Below are 15,834 nucleotides of genomic sequence, written 5' to 3' on the forward strand. Positions count from 1 at the left end.
GAAAGAATTAAAGAAAAAAAAAAGGAAAATGTCCCATTACAAAAGCCAACATCCTAGGATCGTCAAGGCTTAGGGAGTCATTCACTGTTTTGCGACACTGGGAACTCATGACCTCAAAGAGTTCATCTAACTTGTAAAAAATCCTGACTTTTTATTGGGCAATAACTTATAGGCTTTGCAATACTAACTTCTGATTCTTTCATTTCACATAATATATAACTGGTAATAAAAAATCGAATGAGGAACACACAAAGAGCAGTAACCAAGCCTCCACTTGGCCATGCCAATATGAATAGAAGCATGTGTAGACGCCTGAAAACTACTCAGAAATGTCCCATGTCTTCTGTAAGCCACCCACATCGTACTTCACATTTTCTTGCTTTTTCATATGTACAGTAATTTGTGACTGTATGCTCTCAACAACTGTGCAAACTACGTCGTTGAGACTGGGTTTTGAGGCCTTCCTTGTAACTGTGTTGAGTTTTTGTTACGGTGTGCAAGTTACGTGCAGATCAGCTTGATCCGTCAAAGCTTGGTTTTAGGCTTTGTTAGGGTGGGTGAGGGAGGGGCTGTTCCTGTGGCTGCCTCTTCTGGGTTCTCAATTAGATGCCAGGTATGTTCAGCACAGTTTTTCTACCCTGCTTGGCCAGAATTCTAACACGTCTCATCACTGGTGACTTCTGGGATGTTCACTCAGCTCACAGCCCACCCACTCCCCCGTGCTGATTTTCTTCCGGGCCTGGTGGGGTCTTGCCCTAGTGATACACACTTTAGCATTTGGCAAAACCTTCTGGAGCTCTTTCTTTGCACAGCTCACGCCTCTGCAATTGCCTGCCCTGAAAAGTCCAGTCACCTGGGCAGCCCTGAATTACAATCTCTGTTTCCTCTATCTGATGAGTCCTCTGCTTTTTTTGGGGCGCCAGTGCCCTATGCTGCAATTTAGAAAGCGCCCCCGGGGTTGATGTGGAACACTTCTCTCAAGGGTTACATCTCCATGCTTTGTATTACCCAATGCCTAAAAACAGTGGGTTCATGTATTTTGTCCAATTTTAACGTTGTCTATGGCAGGAGGGTAAGGCTGACACCTTTGATTCCATCATGGCTACAACCAGAAGCTGTATACTCACTTAAAAAGGCTGTTTCTTTAATTAGAATTTATTTGATTCTAGATTTAATAGAACTTTAAGCTCTGTCTTTAAAAGTCTGAGCTATTTCAAGGTCTAATTTCCAAAAGAAGTCCTAGAGAAAGAATTTCTGAAATGAAAAGACATACAAGAGTTTTTAATTACCCTGGAGTCTCCTCTGCTAGTCATAGACACCTTTCTCTAACAGCAAGGTGGAATATTCCCTAAGGAAAAGTAGAGTCGGTGTTAAACATCATTACATGCAAAAGTGAAATATAGGCAGTAGGTCAGTGCCACCCAACCTTTTCCAGATAATGGCACGCATATAAAATGATAATATTTTGATGGCAGACTGCTGGAGGCCAAATGTTAAAGGCCAACAACCCAGAAGGGGGTCCTGGCTACCTAAGGCCCTTTCCATCCACCTGGAGAGCTGAGGGGATCACTACCCTATACTCCTATAACCCACTCATAGCACATGGGTTAGGAAATGCTACAGAAGTAACCCTTGAATCTGGATGTCAGCAAGAACTGCGCAAAAAGCTGAAATCAAATCTCAGTCCCCAGAAAGAGAACAGAACTTCCACAGACATTATGAGAGGCAGGCAGGCAGGCAGGCAGGCAGGAGGAAAGCCCGAAGGGATTTTAATAGGAGACAAGCCAGAGCAGAAGCCCCACAGGCCTGGTTACTCACAGCCTGTTTCCCGTTTAGAAAAAGATGCTTCTATCTGGAGCCTCTTCAGAGAACAGCACCCAACAGATAATTCCCTAACAGTCCAGCTCCAGGATCACCATTCATACTGCGCAAGTCCTGGAGTCCTCGGGTACGGCCGTATAGCTTGCCCACAACAAATACACAGGAATAGCTTACTGATTTCATTATTTTATTTTTAGGTTACATAATCTCAAGTTTCAGGAAATATTTAGGCCTTTAGTCTTTTTTCTAATATCAGAGTGAAAGACCCTCTACCCCCATAAATCTATTTAAAAAAACAGTCATCATGTGAAAAGGAGATATTTGCAAGAGAGGACCTTTCCTGTGTACTCATGATCGGGCTTTATGCGCCATAGGAACCATTAACATATGAAGGCACATGAACAATTACACACAAAACACAACTCATTAAGGAAGCACTTTTACATTTCTTTGGTCCATTTAAACATAATCAAGTATGCAAAGTTATACATCAGTATTTTTTCATAGAAATTTCCCCTTTTCTACTTAAGTCATTTACATTGAGATGACCACTTAAGGCTCAATTGTGAAAACGGTTTCTAATGGGACCTTCGGTTCATCCGAAGCACATGGCTAAGAATACGTTTACCTCTCAAGGATGTGCATCCTACAGCTGAGCTCTCATGTGCATTTGTGTTTAGAAAACCGTATATTTTGCATCCCAACACATGCTTTTCTTCCATTAAAAGGGGAGCAGATATAATAAAAATCATTTTGCTTCTTTGACAAAGAGTGGCATTTATAAAGCATCTTTCATTATGCTTTAAGAGATTTTCTGAGCTCCTGCACCACCTCCAAGAGAAACAAAGAAAGCTGTTAGGGATGAGGGTTGGGGAGTGCCTTCATTTTACAGATAAGGACCAGGAAGGAATATGAGGTGAAAGACAGAGCCATGATCATTATGAACGTCAAGATCGGCCAAGCCAGCTGCAGCAGCTATTGGTAAATTCATAAATTCCTACCTTCTATTTCTATTCTTCACCAGACAAATCTACATTTCAGTTTTTCTATTAGGAAAACTTATTCCTTGGCATAAAAATTCGTTTGGTGATGTTTTTCTCTACACGCAGCAAATTTAGCTTACAGACCTTGGGCAGGGAGTGAAAAACACAATTCCCAGTCGAATCCAGGCCCTCGGGCTGCTCAGCTGAGTCCAGGCCTGCCTGCTAGGTAGAGTGGGGCTACATCTGTTTGCCACCTTGGGGGGAAAAGCTCCGATACGGGAGATTTATGGTCTTGTGTTACAAAGGATATTCTCGGGAAGACCGAGAACAAAACCAAGGTCCTTGAAATTCATGCAATCACTTATCAGGAAGTTATTTACTAAATATTGGGGCTCCGATGGTCTTGTAAGAACAAAAGACCAACCAACATTCTCTTAAGGGTATCTTTGCAGAGCCAAGGTTTTTAATTTTGCCAAAGTCCAATTTGGCAGTGTTTTCTTTCACGGGCTGTGCTTTTGGTGTCGTGTCTAACAACTCTTTCTCCTATGTTTTCATACACAACATTTTCTGCTTTTTGTTTTACATGTAGATCTATGGTCCATTTTGAGTTAATGTATGTATTAGGTCTAGGTCAGGGTATTTTTGGTTTTGTTTTGCTTATGGATTACCAATTGTGCCAATACCATTTCTGAAAAAGATTATCCTTTCTTTCTCAAAGTTTCCTTGCTCCTTTGCTGAAAATTAATTGGCTGTATTTTGGGGGTCTGTTTCTAGACATTCTATCTCAGGGGGCAGCAAACTATAGCCCATGGGCCAAATCTGGCCTGCTACCTATTTCTGTTCATTCCACTAAGAACAGTCGAAACATTTTTAAATGGTTTAAAAAAACCAAAAGAAGAACATTTCAAGGAATGTGAAAATTACACAAAATTCAAATCTGAGTGTCCAAAAATAAAGTTTTATTGGAACTCAGCCACGCCCATTCATTTAGTTCTCTGACCGCTTTTGCATAGTTGCGACAGAGACCATAAAGCCTAAAATATTTACTCTCTGGCCCTTTACAGAAAAAGTTGGCCAAGCTCTGATCTAGAATATGAGGATCCATATATATATATATATATCCATGCAGAACCTCAGGGCCTCTCTGAATGCCACTGTAAAAAAAAAATGCTTGTAAGGAGAGAAGCTTTAAATAGAACCTCTGAAAGCCCTGAGGAAGGCAGAAAAGGAAGGCATTTAATAGCCAGCTACTCTTTCCAACTAGGACAAAAATATAAAGGCCTTAAGTAAAACTGTTCTTAAAAGGATGAATTGTACTGCACTATATAGTTAACCGTAAAGTGGAAAAAATTTAAGTCCAAAAGATATTTATTTTTAATGATGTTTTTCTTAAATAGCCCCAGGAGTCATAAACGAAGAAAAAACACTTGTAAATGTGAAAGATGACAGGTTAATGTCATGTGTGTAAGGTGTTTTTATAAAAATCAATTCGAAAATGACACATAAAATTTTCAACTTGAGTAATCATTTTAAAAAATGCACACTCTGATCAGATTAGCAGAGATTAAAAAGAATGATAATATCCAGGGATGACAAGGATAGGAAAACATATTCTCACACACTCCTGTGGGGAGACTAATTGGCACAATCTTTCATAACATCACTTAAATAGCTCTAAAAGGAACTGAGGCAGCATTACATTTAGCGAGTTATCATCAGGAAATAATAACAACAGTTAACACTGATAGATCACTTCCTCTAAGTGAGGCATTCTAAGTGCTTTACCTACTTGAACTCAGTTCATCTTTGCGACACCAGGAGGTGGGTACTGTCATCACCCCCATTTCACAGATGTGAAAACTGAGGCACACAGATCGCGCAACCTTTCCAAGGTTACACAAGTAGTAGAAAGTGGCAGCACTAATTACGTGCACAAGAATTTACAGAGCGATGACTGCACGCAACACGGTCTAAAATAAGGAAAACCCAGAAACAAGCTAAATATAAAAAAGAACTGTGGCACTTCATATATTAGGATGCTAAGGAACCATTTAGCCATGCTGCCAAAGACAGGCATGATATATTTTTTAAAAAGAGGCTTACAAAATAGTGTGTATGATACGATCTTATTTTTATTTTGAACTATAATGTGTGCGTGTCTCTGTGTAGAACATCTGGAAGGACATCGCTCAAATACTGAGAGGTATCCGAAGGTGGTGAGGTCACAGGTGATTTTGACTTTTCTTTGTATTTATCTATTTATCTGTTTTTTTCTCATTTTTCCTCAAGAGAAAGTATTTACATGATTTTAAAGTATTATTTAAAAGTGCATCCCATGCCACTTTCCATCTCAGAAAAGCCTATTTTAATAAAATGCAAATATGAATGCAAAGATCTTTGAGATACTTTAATAAGACGGAGGCTATACAACTAGAATAAATTACTTTTATCCTAAGAAAAGTCAAAAAAGAAATAATAAAGGGGAATTTCATGGAAAGTACTGAACTAAATTTCAGGACAGTTCAATATATGAAGGAAACTTCCAGTCACTGGGAATTTGTTTTTCTTCTTCCCATAATAACTTATCAGAGCCGTAACTATAATTCAACTTTTAGATTTCTAAAGCCTTTTCAGCCACATCTCCTCTGATTCTCACAAAAGCCTTGTCAGGGTAATGCCAACAGAAAGGTTAGAAATAGAAAGAGTTTCTCTAATTCCTTAAGACACCTGCAGGTTTGTCTGGGTGTTGTAGGAGAAAAGTATCCCAAGATGGTGTTGCACAGATTACTAAGGCCCTGCCACTGAAGCACAGCTCTCTGGACAGAGATGATCATGACGCCAAATGAACACTAGGGTCCCTTTCAACAGTTTCACATAACTTGTGGATGCATACACGGCTGGAGATTCTCATCAACTGCGAAGAACTCATCTATGGAAAATCTGCAATCATGGCCAGCAAAATTTTGGGGTGTTATTATTGTGTTGACTATCTACTGGTAAACTAAAGAGAGATTTTCTACCACCTCAAGTCCTATGTTTGCCAGTCTCATCTAATTTAACGCTGTGTTTATGATAATAAACAAGCTCAGGGAGGAAGAGTTTTGATCAAACGCACTTATGGTATCAGGATTCTTCTCAACGGTCCCCATGTCCTGGTTACATTACAGAGGAAGCAAAACAGCAGTCAACCGAATGTATTCCTTGGGATTTCTAATGGTCTGAGGAGGCGATATATTGTGACTTCTGTTGCTAGTAAGGACATATGCAGTCTAACAAGACAGGCCATACTGCAAAAAAAACAAACAAAAAAACAACCAAAAAAAAAAAACCCCAAAAAACAACAACAACAACAAAACACATCCCATGACATAGATGACTTATTTGCTGAACACTGACATTCTTCAAATGTGTGTAAACCCAGATGGTCCCAGACCTGTGCTTAACTTCTTCGTTCACTCATAAAGCATGTCCTTCTAATGGGTCTGTCAGCGTGTCATCATTTTCAGGGTGACACGTGCTAATTTACTCCTCACCCTTTAAACCACATTTAATCCTAGCATTTAGCTCTGCTAAAAGCTTCGGCAGTGCAGAGAGAAAGGGTCAAGGCCAGCAATCTATTTAGCTGATGGACTTTCTTAGGCCAAGCTGAGAACCCTTCTTGAGATTCCTACAGCCACTTCTCTTTGAGGAAACATCCTTACTTCCTGTGGGGCCGGAAGCAAGGAAGTGTGAAAACATTCTTCTCGTGAATAAATGTTTCAATTAATGAATTAATCAGAGGAAGCAGGAAGGGAAAATACACATTAGAACAAACAAAAGAACTTATAATCACAGAATGACTTAAGAAGCTCAAGACTCCTGTCTTTCCCTTTCTCTGTCTCTCTCTCCCCCCCTCCCTCTCTCTCTCGCTCTTTCTCTCTCTCTTTTTTCATACTAAAAGCAAGCAGAAAACTAAGTAGTACCCAGGCCCAGAAGAAAAGAGGAAGGTAAAATATGCTGGACATGGGCAGAAAGCAGAAGGAGGATGGGGGAGAAGAGGGCTTCAGGCACAAAAAGAACAACATTAGCCCTGAGCCGAGGTCATCATTTCCTCTGCAGATTATCTTTCATTTCCGGAGAGGTGACAATGGAATCATAAAGGCATGGATGGTCCTGAACCTAAGCGATCACAAACATGGGCACCAAAATGCAAGTGGGTGGGGCAATGGCATGGTAATATCACTTTCCTGATTAAATAATGATGATTTCATTAAGTTAGAAAGAAAATTTAAAGTTTTTTTCAACGTTTATTTATTTTTTGGGACAGAGAGAGAGCATGAACGGGGGAGGGGCAGAGAGAGAGGGAGACACAGAGTCGGAAACAGGCTCCAGGCTCTGAGCCATCAGCCCAGAGCCCGACGTGGGGCTCAAACTCACAGACTGCGAGATCGTGACCTGGCCGAAGTCGGACGCTTAACCGACTGCGCCACCCAGGTGCCCCAGAAAGAAAATTTGATAGGCACTTGCCCTAGATAGCCAGAAACAGAGTGTGACTCGGTGAAAAGACAAGTCACCACTGGAAGTGACAACCCCGCCTTCCACAAGTGTCCGACAGCCCCACGGACAGCTCAGGCAGCACAACCGTGCCCTGGCTCTGCCACATGGGGACCCTTGGGAGGGCCACCTCCATGCTCTGGGCCTCGGTTCCTCCTTTGCAACGTGCACAGGACACCCGCGGTCCCACCTAACTTCCAGGACTGCCATGAGGGAAAGGAATGGCGACAAGGGGCCCTGGGCTCTTGGTGCCAGCCACCCGGAAGCATCCTACACTGGGAAACCATGCTGGCGCGTGTCAATTGGCCTGTTATTAAGTTAGGTGTTCAAGAGCTGTCTAGAAAGGAGGAAGGTAGAGATGAAGGAGGCCGGGTTAGTTAGTATTCAGTCCTAACTCCGCCTTCACAGCAGGTCAAGTTCCAAATATTGAAGGGTCCCTGGTCTGACATACTCTGAGGAGAAGGTGAAACTCCCCCTGTATTTTTTCTGTAGTAGCTACTGTATATTTCTACCTTTATCTGATCTTTTGGCTTCTCTCTTTCTTTAGGGTGCATCTATCAGTTTCTTTTCCCGTATGTCAATACTGGTTTACATTGCTTCTCCCCTTCCCTCCATCTCCACTGCCACATGATTTTTATCAGTAATATTATCTTCCTTAATGTTCACCTTCACGTTATCAAATAGGCTTATGCCTATGAAGAAACGGCGGTGGTGGGGAGGCGGTTGTGTCTGCTTTATTAGGGGGTCACAGACATGGTCACTCAGGGGATATTTTTAATAAGAAATACATAGAATTCCTTATTTACAAAGGGGTCACATGGGAAGCCCTTCCTTCCAAGTTAGGGGGTCCGAGGCCAGGAGACAGTGGGCAAGGAAGGCCAAGGGCGGGAACATCGGCCCTCTCCACAATCGGGCTCCCTTTCCCCCATGTGACAGCGGCCAGGGCGAGGAGCGCCATTTTGATGGCGGCCACCATCACTGCTGAAGCCTGGCTTCGCCTGTACCAGGCTGCTGTCAGCCTTTCTCCAAGGAACTCCCTGGTTGGAAACCAGACCCAGAGGCTTCTGAACCCTTTCAACCATGCTCTGAGCACAAATCACAAAGGCAGGGATGGGGGCGGCAGGAACACAGATGAAGGAGCTATTTTTGAGTGACTGGAAATAAAAGCTAAACACAGGTGTGTTCTGTACAAGTGGAAATGTTCCTAAATCCGTAAGAATTCTTTATAAATAAACTAAAAAACAAACCATTTGGGTTGCCACATTTCATCCTAGTTTCCAGGGACACACACAAATAGTTCAGGTCTTTGCATATTATTTCAGGAATCATGGAGGGCTCACAGGCACCCACTAAGGGTGTCTGACTCATTTTCTAGAAAGCTACACAAAATGACAATCGAGGGCTAAAAATGAGGGCAACGCCCGCCCTGTGACTCCTGCCACAGCACAGAAAAGCAGGGCAAAAGGAAACCACCTTAGCCGACTCTCAAAGAAAAACACCGGTGGAATTTGGGGTACACTGAGAACCTCTAACAGCAAAAGCAGTTGAATTTAGAGAACAGCAATTCAGGTCTTTCCTCTCAACTCATACATACAATAAGGAAGCATATCAAAATACACATTAAACAAATCATAGTGAAGCTCTTCTCTTTATGATGTCCATGGCACATACTCATCTAAACAAATTTCTAGGTGATCCTTTAACTCAGAGGAAAATTAAGAGTTTTCTGTAATGTCAGCAGGGTTTGACAGACACGGAATCCATTTTCCCCACTTTTCAGCAAGCAAAATACTTAGGACGTATTTTTTTCTCAAAATTCTTGCTGAAATCTCACCCATTGTGAATTCTGAGCTATTTTCGGGCAGATTTTCCACCACTGCTACCCACCTCATATCAAGGTGTTCCTCTTCCAGCAGCAAACTGGGCCCAATCACGAGAGCCCTTCTTCCCCACGTCCGAGGTCAGAGAAAGAGCAACCAAAGGTGAAGCAACAAATCATGTATACACAGCACCTTAGCAAATCTTCGCGGCAGCCCTGTGAGGTCCGCTTTCTGGCTGAGGAAACTGAGGCTCAGAGGGATTAAGTGACACGCCCAAAGACATACAGCCGTGAATGGCATTGCTGGAATTCAAACCCTGGTTTCTCAGAGCTGGTAATCTACATGGCACTTGTCATTTTAACATACTTCCAAACAACTGGAACGCTAGGTCAAGGCTGGCAGATACTTCATGGGAATAAAAGTCAAAATCTGCACAAGGACAGGATATCAAGAGACCTGATTTTGCGGACCATAAAAAACAATAATAAAAGCAGGGGGCACCTGGGTGGTTCAGTCCGTTAAGTGTCCGACTTCGGCTCAGGTCATAAATGATCTCACGGTTTGGGTTCGAGCCCCACGTCGGGCTCTGTGCTGACAGCTTGGAGCCTGGCGCCTGCTTCAGAATCTATGTCTCCCTCTCCCTCTGCCCCTCCGCTGCTTGTGCCCCCTCCCTGCTTCCCTCCCTCTCTTTCTCTCTCTCCCTCTCTCTCAAAAATAAATAAGTAGACATTAAAAAAAGTAATTTGAAAAAATAATAAAAACAAAATTGATAATACACAGGGGACATTTTTAAGTTACAAGCGAAAAATGGGCCCAGGTAGGTACATGACACAGCATGAGTTAAGACTGGCTATATTATTAGCTATTGAAAAAGCAGCTAAGTGGGTAGGCAGAGGGCATCCCGGGGGGGCAGGAACATGGTCTGGGTCAGGTTAGGGAGGGTACATGAGTAAGGCAGGGCCATCTCAGGAGAGCTTGTTGTAGAACGGTGATGTGGCCCAAGGCCAAAAAGCCAGATTAAGACCAGAGCGCCTGGGCAAATGAGTGCAAGGAGAATCAAGCTGGATTTGACAACGAAGGTGAAGAAAGTTGCTAAAGACTTTCATTGGAGCAAAGGGGTCACATGAGCAAAGCACCATTACAGGATGAATAATAGAGGGGCCTGGGGTGGCCACCCCGGGGTTCTCCTCCAGAGCAGGTGCTGTGGAGGGTGCTGGGAGAGGGAGGAGATGAGGCTCTCTGCTCAGCCGGCCCGGAGAGGTGTGGACTCCAGCGTGGGCCTGGCTGCCCCACGGACAGGAAGTGGCAGCAACACAGGAAGGCAGAATCCCCAGGCTCCGGTGCTGCTGGGCTCGAGAGTGGGGGCAGGGCCGAGCGAGGGGGAAGAAGTGTCAGAATGACACAGCACCCTGGGCCTGAGGAGCAGGAGCAGGGTATAAGCCAGGTCAAGGGACCAAGTGTATGGCAAGGATAACAAGGTCACGTTTTACAAGCATCTATAAGCTGCTTCAGTCTCTAAACTGCTTCTACAGGCATGAGGATAGGAAAGTGAGGAAGTGCGGTACAGCTCCCGGACACTCCCGACAGCAGCCTTCCACATCTGCCCATGCCCTTCTCCCTGCCGTGCGGATGGAGGACGGAACCAGGAGAGGGTCCCTCTCTGACTAAGCTCTTTAGAAAAATTCAATTCTTCTGATCACACTGGATCTCGAGCTGGTAGGAACAAAACCATCAAGATGAATGTGTTCTCATCATATGTAATCAAATGACAAGGACGGGAATATAATATATTGAGGTAGAAACAGATGTATTCAGATAAGAGACCATCCATGGTAGTTTTTTCCTTTTCTCCAAACCTTATTAAATATTATTGATACATCTGGTTCTCAGTTAAAAAGAGGCTTCCCCCTCCAAAGAAAAAGAAAAAAACAGTAACATGCACCCCTGCTTTGCAAAGAATGGGTTATTTGACTCTCCGTTTGCTTTATAGTCACAGGGGAAAGTAATCTATCCCTTTCCCCGTAGGATGAAAACCAAGGATCTGTGCTAATTAGCGAAGTATCTGTATTGTGCTTTACGCCCATTTAACAACTTCTTTATTCCAAGTATTTGATTAAGGGTATTGTTCAAAATAGGAAACACACCATGCAGACACAGGCCGAAGGAGGCACCACTTAAGGACGAGGGGAAGGGTGGTAAGGAAAGAGAACCGCTTCCGCCTCCTTGGCAGAAAGAGCAAGAAGGGCAGTGTTTTACCCTCCTGCCATGTAAAACACTTACAGAGACACGCTAAAACAAATGCAGGGAGAACAGTTTACAGATAAAGAAATGAGCACATTCCTGGCCCATCAGTAGAGCTGGGGATCGTCTACTATTCCAGAAAAGCAGTCTTAGCAGTGTCTTCCATTCCACTGTCGTATGGAAGAGGCCAGCTCTCTCCCTACAATACTTTGATCTTTGGTGAGCTGCTTAGCCTCTGGGGTCATTAGTGCCCTGGTATCTTTGGTTCCGGCTCTTAAAACACACAACTTCTACAGCCATTTCTTAAAGGTAACCGTCCTGGACTATAAAAGGTAAATCGTACCCATCACTTCATGGACACACATGGGGGCGGCGGGGGGTGGGCCGGCGACACTGGGAGCTCCTCCCTCTCAGTAACGGCCACAGGAGCAAGACCCAGGGCCTAGCTCCCCCACCCTAACCCCTGCTCTCTCTCACCTTTCCCTGCACTCTGCACCCTGCCAATAGCATTCTAGCCCTGCATGAGCGCAGGCAGCCATTAGGACCCTCAAGTCATGCTTGTACCAACAGTGCCACACATTCCCTGCCACTCACCCGGAACCAAGAATGAAGCACCCAACACATCTTAAACATGGCTCAGCTTTTCGCTGCACTCAACCATCATGAGCACCCTATTATCTCAGACAAAAGGCTGTATATTCTAGGAATCATTTAAATAATACATCTTTCAACAACCTACTGGGTGAGTACCATTGCATGAGAGCATAAATAGTACACGGTTCAGGCCCTGTTAAGCTGCATCAATTCACACAGATTTTACAGGTCTCTGTATGTTTACAGGGCTCTGCCTGTAATGGTAATGAAATCATACAACCTTCTTAGCCCAAACAAGACAAGCAAAATTCTCTCAGGCATGCTACCTGTCTTTGATGTGAACAGCAAACATTCTCTAAGCGTTTTCTGCCTGAGAGGCATGACACAGCTTTGCAGCTGGGGCTGCTGCGGAGGGCGGGCTCTCCAGCCAAGCAGGCCGCCTTCTGGGTTAGGCCTTCTGGGATGGAGTTCTCTGCAGGGCCATGCAAAACTGCAGCTGGCTCCAAGACAAACAGAATCTATTGGATTTTCAAGTTCATTCATTCACCTGGATATATTGGGCGTAGCCTGATCAAGAGGAAAGAGGCAAGATTCTCCCTCAGGAGAGGACAAAAGGAAAATCAAGTGTTTCAAGGGCTAAACCAACATCTTGTACCGTCCAGTCAACACCTCAAAGCGGTTCACGGTTTGAAAGGCAGGAGGGAACCTTTGTTTACCTTATTGATGAGAGTGACTATATCTCCTTCTTTGATTGTCAATTCATCGTCATTCTGGGCCTCATATGGAAATATTACTTTGCAGTAATCCTTGGCTGTAAGAAGAAAAAAAATACAATCTTTAAAATGCTTTATCTAATGAGCTGGTCCAGGAAAAGATGCCCTCTCTTACAGTAACTTCAGAGAAAAGCACACTTAACAGACAGGATGTAATGACTGCATAAAGAAAGGGTCACCCTCAGGAAACTGCCTAAGATTGCTCATTTGGGGCTCACGATTATTTATTCTCTTCATTTGCCCCCCTCACAAATCATGTGATGTCACAAAAAGGCACTGACTGTTTTGTGTCTCTCAGGCAGAAAAGCAGAAGTTTCTTCGTTCTCAGGTATCTATTTTATATACTCTTTAGTTTATATACCATTTTATATACTCTTTGGGTGCATGCATAAGCAGACGTAATCTAAAAGAACAAAAAGCTTAAATTCTGCCCTAAGAGCCTTTGTCCACACATCACTAAGTTGGAAACAGGGTATCTGTGTATGTTACGAAGCAGACACAGTACTCCAAACAATAAAAAAGACTGCAGTATGATATATCCCCAGAGAAAGATATTTGTACATGAATAGGTGTCAATCACAAATAGCCAACGAATACCGACTAAATGTTCCTTATACGTATGTGTATGTTGGTGATGGGGGGGGGGGGGCAAACTTGTTCAAATATGTCCCATGGAGTCTCTGTGGGAACCTGCCTATTTAGGTGTGGCTGTTCATCAGCAAGGATATGTACCAGCCCTCACGAAAGAGAGAAAAACACTAAGGCCACCAAAAATCAGTTCAAATATGTCCTCAATTATATACTTTTGAAAGTCCATCCGATGTTAGGGGCATCTGGCTGGCTCAGTCAGAAGAGTGTGTGGCTCTTGATTCGAGCCACAGATCAGTGGCTGCACAGTGGATGCACAGATCACATAAACAAACAAACAAACAAACAAACAAACTTAGAAAAAGAGAAAGTCTATCTGATGTTAAATTATCTCTATTTACACAAAAGCACCAGCTTAGAAGAGAGCAAAAACATTTGTCAGGTAGCCAGGAAATTAAGACTTGGAAAGCTGGGTTCAATGACTTAGGACAGAAGGTAGAAAGAAAAATTCAAGAGAATTACTATCTACTGGGACAGGCATTTATTATTCTGCAGCAAAGTCAACAATCCTAATGGCTTTGAATGACCTTAGATATTTTCTAAGGATCAGGCCAGTTCATGCAGACAGATCATAACCTAAAGCTATATACACAAATATCAATTATATTGTCCCTAGTACGATTTATATGACTGAAATGTGGGGGTTTTATTATGGTTAATGTCATATCAATCAAAGAGAGTGATGTATGAAATAAAGGCAAGCAAAAATCTGTAATACGGACACACTGTGGTCTAGGGTTGTTTCTGACATGACAGGAGAACAGAGCAGAGAGAGGGAGGGAGGGAGGGAGGGAGGGAGGGAGGGAAAGAGGGAGAGAGGGAGAGAGGGACTCACTTTCTGTGCAAATGTTTTTGCTTTCTGTCCAATGGACAGAATATATCAGTTACATCCCCTGTTCTAGCATTGGAAACCACCTGTCTTCGTTATTCTGGGCCCCCGATGTGTCTTGTTCATTAAGCCGTGCTGAGGGGCACTCGTTCTAGATCCCATCAATACTACTCTGCCTAAAGATTCCTAGGTCCACATAGTTACCAACATTCCATCTTTCTTTAATTAGTAATAGCAAACCTCCCAAATTCTGCATTGGCCAAATATTCTAAAAGGAGGGAAAAAGTTAAGCATCTTTAAATTGGATAATGATAGCTCTTTGCCAATTTTCCTACTGACTGTGCTAGTGAAATATGACTATCCAACCTCAAAACTTACAACACTGAAACAAATACAGCACTACTTTAGAACTGCCTGCAGAGTCCCAGCTTGAAGAATAATTCATTAGATCAAAATCATGGAAATATTTTACAAAAAAAGATAAGACACTCATGGTCAACAAAGAAAAAAGAACAAGCATTGTTTCTATTCTTTTCCATCAAAAAAAAGTTAATTAACTGTGTGGTAGACATTGGTTCACAGTTCCCATTCCCCATCCCCTTCCCAGTTCATATAATCTTGCTGCCTTCAGGTATTACATTAGGAAATGGGGAACCACCCACAGCCTTAGGGATGAGTAAGCTATGTCTAGGCAAATGTTGCTCTTGTTCCCCTTTGTCAGTGATTCGTTTAGGGGTGAGCATGTGATCTACTTCTAGCCAATGAGATGCTAGAGGAGTTCTACTAGGAGGTGGGAGGCTGTTAGATTTTGCTCCCTGATTAAAAAAAAAAAAAAAAGAGTGGAGAGGAAGATAGTTGCCTCTGCCTTTTGGCTTTTAACACTGACATCCTTGTTGGAAGACAGCACAACGTTTGGCACTATTGCAGTCATATTTCAACCATGAGAGGAAAGCCAAGAAAATCACAGAGGAGGGGGGTCTGAGTCTTGACACTGTTGAGATGTCTGTCGAATTAGCCAACTTCAGGGGGCCTGTCTGGATAGCTCATTACCAGACTCCATAAAACTCTATTGGTTACCACTACTTTGTGGCTGCATAGGTATTTATCACTCAAAGCAGAAGGCACCCTGATATGAAGGAACTTGGTGGAAGAAAGAGGACACTTCCAGTTACCTCCTCTGAAACACTTGGCTATCATCTGCCTCTTCCTATGCCTCTGTGTTACTTTCTATCCTCCAATCTCTTCCCTTCATCTACCTCAGGACCTGGCCCATAGGAGGGGGTCAATAAATGACTGTGGAATTGACTTATAACCAACATAAGGAAGAAATATTTATAAGAAAGTACTAGCATGCCTTTAAAATGTTTCATGGAGCCATTTTGTTTTCCGCCCAGTTTCCCTAATATTTAAGGAGGGCAGGTATCCCCCTGCCTTTCTTTTTTAACATCTTTAATGACATATAATTTTTATGCCATAGAATTCACCCATTTTAATTGTATGGTTTGAATGGTTTTAATAAATGTATGTAGTTGTACGACAATCAACATAACCCAGTTTTATTTTTTAATGTTTTATTTATTTTGAGAGACAGA

At 42.9% G+C, this 15,834-nt stretch overlaps 1 protein-coding gene across 10 annotated transcripts in view; it reads right to left on the minus strand.

Moving 5' to 3' along the window:
• Positions 1-15,834, minus strand: part of SH3KBP1 (SH3 domain containing kinase binding protein 1) — a 334,334-nt gene that overhangs the window by 75,205 nt on the left and 243,295 nt on the right. For all 10 annotated transcript variants that reach the window (XM_043570579.1, XM_043570581.1, XM_043570580.1 and 7 more), the window contains one exon: positions 12,709-12,803. In XM_043570579.1, the coding sequence (XP_043426514.1) occupies positions 12,709-12,803 (95 nt within the window). The remainder of the gene's footprint in view (positions 1-12,708; positions 12,804-15,834) is intronic.

This window comes from Prionailurus bengalensis, chromosome X, assembly GCF_016509475.1.
Source record: "Prionailurus bengalensis isolate Pbe53 chromosome X, Fcat_Pben_1.1_paternal_pri, whole genome shotgun sequence".
NCBI classification, from domain to species: Eukaryota; Metazoa; Chordata; class Mammalia; order Carnivora; family Felidae; genus Prionailurus; species Prionailurus bengalensis.